Raw genomic sequence first — 8,468 nt, 5'->3', positions numbered from 1 at the left:
TCAAAATCGCTTTCATTTTGAGCAACGAGCAAAGACTAATTCCGAGGGTAAATAGGTCGACATTAATTTAAATTTAAATTTCCCCTATTTTAATTTCAAAATACCTTCACTTATGCTATACCTATAATTTAATTCTAGGTTTATACCTCTACAAAGTTCTCCAGGCATGCTTACATGAGATTTTCTATCTGCTATAAAATTTTTACATAGGCCAGATTTTAGTAACTAAAACATAAAAAGTCGCAAGTTTTTAATTATATGGCGAATTTTTCATGATATTAACGCCTTGTACAATTTAAAATTTTAATCTTCTAGCTTCGATCCCTATCAATAAAAGTCTCCGCATCTTTTCTTTCGATTATTTACATTCCACAAATGTTAAAGCTTTTGAGTGCACATAAATATGTACATACTACTTACACGTTCTTTAAATGTGCATTAATTTGAATATTGTCATTTTTGATAAAATGGACTAAAAATGTTCGTGCATGCGCACTTGATAGTGCTTTAAAGCTTTTCGCTCATTTGGAGAACTTACAAACTGTTCAGCGACATTAAAAAACAACTTCTATGTAGTAGAAGGAAATCAAAAAGTTTAATCATAAAATCTTTCGTCGACGCAACATCTAAAAAAGCGTTGTAAAATGAATTTTCCACGTAAATGGTTGGGCACCTAAAAGTCGTGAAATTTAAAGAAAAAGTATAAACAATTTAAATTCCATAAAAAGCCTGCGCTTGATTGTACATACAATAAATTGATGGTCGTAAGTTCGCAGCAATGAGCGCTTGCATTTATATGGTAAGCATTTATATGGTTGCCACTTGTTAAAAAAATAACCAACAATCAACAATCTCAAAAAAAGCAACCAACTTTATTTTTTACGTATTTATTACGAACAGCAAAACTTTTTACAAAAAAAAAAAACAAAAAAAAATTATTGAAATGCAAATTTATTTTGCATCTGCCAACAAGTGCGCTCAATCACATTATTTACCAAGAAATTTCGATAACTCGTTACACTCTGTTAACACGATAAAATTCGATAAACTTATATAATCTTGAAATTTCCATAACTCGATATATTTTAATCCCATAAACTTCGNGAATTCTTTAAAATTTCTCTACAATTCAGAATACTCTGAAAAAAATGGTTTGAAAGGGAGATCAACAAAATTTCAGTAGTCTTGGTTTTCGAGGAACGGCGTTTCGATAAAAAATTTTACAACAAAAACAAAACAAATCAGAGAAACAAGTAATTTTTAAGTAAAAAACAAAACCGACTTCAATTCTCATGACTTCAATTCAATGATCTAATCCGATGCAAAAAGAATTATCGAAATCGGTTGACTTGGCCCAAGGTTATGCGGTAATCTACATGAAAAATGACGAACTGATAAACTACAGCTAATGGATAAATTTCAATAATTTGGTACATATCGATAATTTGATGAATTTAAAAAACACTAAAACCCTCAATTGATAAATTTCAAAAACACTAAAGACTCAAAAATGTAAACCGATAACGCGATAATCTTTCGATATTTTTACAAATTTCGATAACTCGGTTAATTTTGACAGTTCCATATTTTTGGAAAGCTATCAAGAAATTTCGATAACTCGTTACACTCTGTTAACACGATAAAATTCGATAAACTTATATAATCTTGAAATTTTCATAACTCGATATATTTTAATCCCATAAACTTCAATTCGATAAATCGACCATTTCACTAAATCAATAATTATCGATAACTCTGTAAGTTGAAAGAATTCGATGCATTACGATAACTCAATAAATTTCGATAACNAGCAACCAACTTTATTTTTTACGTATTTATTACGAACAGCAAAACTTTTTACAACAAAAAAAAAAAACAACTTGTACGCTCAATCACATTATTTACTTTTTATATGCAAGTGTTACATTAAAAATAGGATTTGGAAAATCACGGTGTTTAAACTTCACACAAATTCAGAATATTATGAAAATATATTTATCCCTGCAAACCAAAGTTCCCGAAATCTTAACGAAATTTTTAGGAGTATTCCATTTCTGTAACGATTTTTTTACGAATCTTCAAAAAAAAATTATATGAAGATGAAATTTCTGTACGAAAAATGAAGTTAATTCATTGCTTTACCGATTTTCTTCCGAAAATTTCGTAAAAGAGTCGAAGTGTGTGGAGTTTATTTCTTTGTAGAAAATTCTGAAAAAAAAATCGGATGAGATCTTTACGAATTCTTTAAAATTTCTCTACAATTCAGAATACTCTGAAAAAAATGGTTTGAAAGGGAGATCAACAAAATTTCAGTAGTCTTGGTTTTCGAGGAACGGCGTTTCGATAAAAAATTTTACAACAAAAACAAAACAAATCAGAGAAACAAGTAATTTTTAAGTAAAAAACAAAACCGACTTCAATTCTCATGACTTCAATTCAATGATCTAATCCGATGCAAAAAGAATTATCGAAATCGGTTGACTTGGCCCAAGGTTATGCGGTAATCTACATGAAAAATGACGAACTGATAAACTACAGCTAATGGATAAATTTCAATAATTTGGTACATATCGATAATTTGATGAATTTAAAAAACACTAAAACCCTCAATTGATAAATTTCAAAAACACTAAAGACTCAAAAATGTAAACCGATAACGCGATAATCTTTCGATATTTTTACAAATTTCGATAACTCGGTTAATTTTGACAGTTCCATATTTTTGGAAAGCTATCAAGAAATTTCGATAACTCGTTACACTCTGTTAACACGATAAAATTCGATAAACTTATATAATCTTGAAATTTTCATAACTCGATATATTTTAATCCCATAAACTTCGATTCGATAAATCGACCATTTCACTAAATCAATAATTATCGATAACTCTGTAAGTTGAAAGAATTCGATGCATTACGATAACTCAATAAATTTCGATAACTCTATAAATAATGATAATTCAATAAATATCGATAACTTGAAACATTTCTTTAACTAAAAAATCCCATAAATTATTATAGCTCGATAACTATCCATAAATTTCGACAACTAAGCTTCTGTGTCTATTAATTTCGACAACTCAATAAGCTTAGATTTCGGTAACTTTTATGACTGAATTAATTTCGTTTCCTATCAAAAAATATCAATTAATTTTAATACAATTTCAGTTATCCTTATTGTCATGTATCCCTCATCGACTCGTCTCTTTACTCTTCACTTCTCTTTTTTGTCTTCATCGTTGACATTTATTTCTTCATCTTCATATACATATATCTTTATTACAAAGTTTAATTTCAAATACGAAGTAAAAAAATGTGGGAAAACAGCTCAAATTAAACAGGTTGCAACAACAACCACAAACAAATACGGAAATTTTTAAACGACGATTTTGAAACTATAAGAACTCTCCTCATCTACAGAAAATTACCTTTCCAATGGTTTTGTTGGTTTTGAAATCGGCTTGGTGGAATCGCCAAACGAACGAAGACAAAATTTATGTTAGCGTATTATTAATATATAGATTAATGTCAAAACTAAACAAATGTCAGACTAAACAAAATATTTTTCATATTTGTAAAAAACTAAACTGGTTTGCATAGCCAGTGCACTGTGATAACAATTTTCCAATCAATTTCTTATTGTCTACTTTGTACATATGTATGTACATATACATCACTTATTATCAAATTTAATCAATAAAATAAATATTTTGCTAACTCGTTGGTTGTCTGTCGCTCAGCCAGTGGGCTTGTTGTCATGTAACGTTCCACATTCATCTTTATACCCTGTAGGAAATGTATCTAACTATAAGCTAACTGTAAGTTGATTAGGAAAGAGCAATAAGTCACTTATTATCTGTATATTTTCTTTGACGAAAGCTAAATATATTTCTATGGCGATGGCCGCGAAATAGTCAAGGATGTTTACCTCTGCATTAAATTTAGTCAAGGGTGGTTACCTCTGCATTTGATGTAGCTAACTTTTAACTAACTACTTTTGGGCATAAAATATTAATAGGAAAAACTAAATATGTTTTTGTTTTGTTTTTTATTTATTTACTTAATTTATTTTATCACATTTCATATATGTTCACATATTCTGCCGATAGGTGGTCCCAAATCCGAACTCCGTCAGAAATAACTTCAAAATGATATTATGAAATTTCGATCTTCCTTTTATTTGTCCTCAATTCGAAAAAATATTTGCGATGTGCAGTTTATTTAAAAAGTAACACGTTTAAAGAAAACAATCTCGAGTTTTACTCATGTATTACTTGTCCACTTGTTTCAAGTTAGCTTTTTGTAGCTAACTACAAGTTATATATTTTATAGAAATCCCGCAAAAAACTAAGTTATTTTTTATCAATTGATAATTTTTTTCTGCAGGGTATCTATACGCACACACACACAGATGCACATTAGTACATACACCGCTCTCACACGGCGAGCTTATATTCAAGTCTGGTTTTAGTTATCAATTCGTCGCTCAGCCTTCGTTAGCTGTTGCCGAATGATTCCATCCCAACTATTTCAGTCTCGAATTAAAGTCGCCATAGTGTGGATTGCTTTAAGTAGTTGTACAGTTTCCGACACATAAAAAGAGAAATTAATTAAACTGCAGATTACAAAGTCAAAATGGTCATTAATTTTGCCGCTGGACCAGCTAAATTACCGGAAGAGGTTAGTTTGAACCGCTTTGTCTTTTGGTAGTGAGTGCAAAGCATTTTATCGAAAATAAAACTGCAAGTTTAATACTCCACCTTATCAGGCAATGTTGTGAATACAACATTTGCCAAAAGATAAGTAATGTTGTCTTGTTTACGAGAAATATGGTGTGGCGTTTTTTGCATTCGCTTAAGGAAATTGAAGACCAGCAATATGCTAGTAGGGCTGCCGCAAAAGTCTAAACTTTTTACAAAAAGCGCAATACTTCTGAGNTGTGGCGTTTTTTGCATTCGCTTAAGGAAATTGAAGACCAGCAATATGCTGGTAGGGCCGTCGCAAAAGTCGTAAACTTTTTACAAAAAGCGCAATACTTCTGAGTATGTGATATTGCGAAAAATTGTTCTGCATCTTAATAAAACTACTCCTAGATATTTATGTATATCGTCGGTTTCGATTGGAATTGTTTATATCTTGTCACATTATCTGAGCNTTAGATAATAAAGATGACAAATTGGAAGCTGTGGTCGGTAGCTCGTCGTTGTCAATGTGTTCAGAACTTGTGATATTGCGAAAAATTGCTCTGCATCTTAATAAAACTACTCCTAGATATTTATGTACATCGTCGGTTTCGATAGGAATTGCTTATATCTTGTCACATTATCTGAGTTATTTAGCGCGCTTGCTACAGAAGCATCATAAAACAATTCGCAAGCAACAAGGAAAACGGTTTTAAAACATCTTAACGAAGGACGAGAGTGTAGAAGAGTCTAAAATGTTCATGTGTGGAGAATTTTTTAAACATATTAACATACACTCGCCCCATTATCGCTGCGTACACCTTTTTTTTTTGTATATTCACAAAGGTTTGCAAACAAAACCATATAAATAAAAGTTTCAAACTGTATACAAAATTAAGGAAAATTTAATGAATTTTCATGAAAATTTTAACCTTTTCACTCAGATTTTTACGAAAGTTTCTGGTATGCAGTTTTATAGTCCATTCAATTCTAACTAAGAAGTAGCGATGATTTCTACAATTATTTTCTTCCATATAAAAAAATCACTTGTATGAAGAAAAATACCTAAAGCCGCCAGCAAAAAAAAAAAATATTAAAAATCAACGCAATTTCTTAGCCACTTCAAATTCTTAATTTTCTTAAAAAATCTGAGTTAAAATTTTAAAATTTTTATGAGAGTTCATTAATTTTTTCTTAGTTTTGTATGCAGTCTTAAACTTTGATCAATATGGTTTTGTTTGTAACCACATTTTTGTACAAATATAGCATAAAAAGTATGGCTTCCTAAAATGTTTGGGTTATTAAACGTCGTGTTGGTATTGGTGTACCATCGACATGAATGCCTAATTGCTGCTTGACTACCTTCGTCGTCCAGATGTTTTAAATGTTCGTTGTCGATTTTCTGGTAAAAGGGGTAAGATTTCGTGTAGTGGAGAGACGAGAAGGATCGCAGAGATAGCCATTTACTTTCAAACACAGGTTATGAATCCCATTGCCGAATGGAAATAACGAATAATCGAGAGCGTGTTGGAATTCCCTCTGGTGGCTGAGAGAACTTCGAGAAGTTAAACAGACCTGTCTATACGAAATAACTACGGTAATGTCGCAAAGAAGAGATGTATATATCTAACGCAGTTGTTTGGTCTCCGCCCAAACTTAGAGGTGGTTGCATTACCAAATAAGAAGAATTTTTCACAGAAGTCTGAAATCATTAACAGGTTGAGGTAAACTTTACAAATATATTCCGAAAGAAAATGTACCGAATTCACAGATATTTTTGGCAAGAACATACCTACATAAAAACATTTACGAAAAAGGAAAGACGCGTAGACATAGATTTATACCTGGCCAAGAACTGTCACATCAGCATCATTCCCCAAAAACTCTTTGGGGAATTTACGTACTGTTACACCCATAATCATAGTTGACCGCGAAAATTAGTTTAAGCGTCTTTCTTCGCCGTCAAGTAGGTTAACAAGACTTCGCCCGCAACTATGTGAAGAGTCTTTCTTCGCTGAATTTTTTTTATGCGTTTTTTTCGCGGTTAACTTCACTACTGAGAAAGGATTTTATATCACTTTCTGCAGACATGGGAAAAATAGTTTTAGAAGTTGCAGTTTGGCGCGTTGCAGCCCCCCCACATTTACCATTCTAAACAGACCATTTTCTCCGCTCTTCTCCAGGTGCTGAAGGAAGCGCAAGCTAATTTACTAAACTGCAATGGAACTGGCATTTCCATAATGGAGATGTCTCATCGTTCACCAAATTACGGTGTTTTTCATGAACTGGCCCTAAGAGATTTGCGGGAACTGCTTAACATTCCAACTAACTATAAAATTCTACTTTTGCAAGGCGGTGGCACTGGCCAATTCGCTGCAGTGTGTTTCAATCTAATGGGACGAACCGGCGTGGCTGACTATGTTGTAACCGGCTCTTGGTCCGCCAAGGCAGCAAAAGAAGCTGAACAATATGGCAAAGTCAATTTGGTAGTACCGAAAGTGCAGAAATACACCACTGTGCCCTCACAAGATACGTGGAAGCTTGATCCCAACGCCTCCTATGTTTACTACTGTGACAATGAGACTGTCGATGGCGTGGAATTTGATTTTGTGCCAGCGCTGACAAATGGTGTGCCACTAGTTTGCGACATGTCTTCGAATTTTCTTTCACGTCCCATTGATGTCAAAAAGTTTGGTTTGATCTTTGCCGGCGCACAAAAAAATGTTGGACCAGCCGGCGTAACGATAGTTATCGTGCGAGAAGATCTAATTGGCCACCACATGAAAGTCACGCCATCGATTTTGAACTTTGAACAAATGGCTAGAAACGATTCACTTCTCAATACGCCTCCAACGTTTTGGTAAGTGTGAAATTACGTGTATTTACAAGAGATTTTTGAAATTGTATGCAGAATATTTTGTATTTATTTTCAGTATTTACGTTATGGGACTCGTATTCAAATGGATTAAGCGTAACGGTGGTGTCGCGGGTATGACTAAAAATGCTGCAACAAAATCAAAGCTTATCTACGATGTAATCGAGAAGTCGAATGGTTTCTACAGTTGTCCAGTGGAGAAGCGCGTGCGCTCACGAATGAATGTACCGTTCCGTATTGGAAGTGTCGAAGGTGTTGATGCCTTGGAAAAAAAATTCCTTGCTAAGGCGGAGTGTCAAGGCATGATTCAATTGAAAGGACATCGTTCCGTGGGCGGTATAAGGGCGTCACTTTACAACGCTATTACAGTGGACGAGACTGAGCAGTTGGCTAAACTCATGACAGAATTCTTCCAAAATAATAAAACTCAAAATTAGACATAGGTATATATGTAACATATGATGTTTACAGTAGATCAATAAGTTGCAAACAAATCAAATCCTCTTCGCATTATTTAGTAACTATTTTTGTATGACTATACGCTAAGTTTTTTTTGCTACTAAAGAGAATGAATTATTTTTTATGGTAAAAACTTATTAATGGTAGAGCCTCTAATAAAGTGATTTTGTCAGTTTACGAAAATGGTTTAGTTCAATTAGAATCCCGAACAAACAAATATTTAAATCCCCATCAATAGCACAAGACTTTCAAAGTTCAAAGTTGAATTTAGGTGAAATGAGGTGAAATGAAGTGAGATGATCCACATAACATGACTATCTCGATTCGTTTTGCCTGTTACAAAAACCGTTATGTGAACAAAATTAATATACCCTTGTGCACAAGTGCGCTCGGGTATAAAAAGGGGAAAACAATAAAGAGCAAAGGTGACTACTAAAGACTAAGATATTTTAT

The 8,468-nt window shown here is 32.9% G+C and overlaps 1 protein-coding gene across 1 annotated transcript; it reads left to right on the top strand.

The window, feature by feature from the left end:
* Nucleotides 1-4,466: 4,466 nt before the first annotated feature.
* On the top strand, nt 4,467-8,197 carry LOC108367766 (probable phosphoserine aminotransferase). The gene is made up of 3 exons (XM_017622462.1): nt 4,467-4,679; nt 6,865-7,541; nt 7,615-8,197. The coding sequence occupies exons 1-3, from the start codon at nt 4,635-4,637 to the stop codon at nt 7,991-7,993; spliced, it is 1,101 nt and encodes a 366-aa protein (XP_017477951.1). The 5' UTR covers nt 4,467-4,634; the 3' UTR covers nt 7,994-8,197.
* The last annotated feature ends 271 nt before the right edge of the window (nt 8,198-8,468 follow it).

Source organism: Rhagoletis zephyria, unplaced genomic scaffold, assembly GCF_001687245.7.
Source record: "Rhagoletis zephyria isolate East Lansing unplaced genomic scaffold, Rhagoletis_zephyria_1.1 Rzeph_scaffold_02806, whole genome shotgun sequence".
NCBI lineage: Eukaryota > Metazoa > Arthropoda > Insecta > Diptera > Tephritidae > Rhagoletis > Rhagoletis zephyria.
The sequence above is the reverse complement of the archived record's forward strand: the minus strand, read 5'-3'. Positions and strand labels throughout refer to the sequence as shown.

Coding starts and splice junctions, on each gene's coding strand:
- LOC108367766 (XM_017622462.1), top strand. CDS start 4,635: ATGGTCATTAATTTTGCCGCTGGACCAGCTAAATTACCGGAAGAG. Junction 4,680..6,864: donor CAGCTAAATTACCGGAAGAG/GTTAGTTTGAAC, acceptor GCTCTTCTCCAG/GTGCTGAAGGAAGCGCAAGC. Junction 7,542..7,614: donor AATACGCCTCCAACGTTTTG/GTAAGTGTGAAA, acceptor ATTTATTTTCAG/TATTTACGTTATGGGACTCG.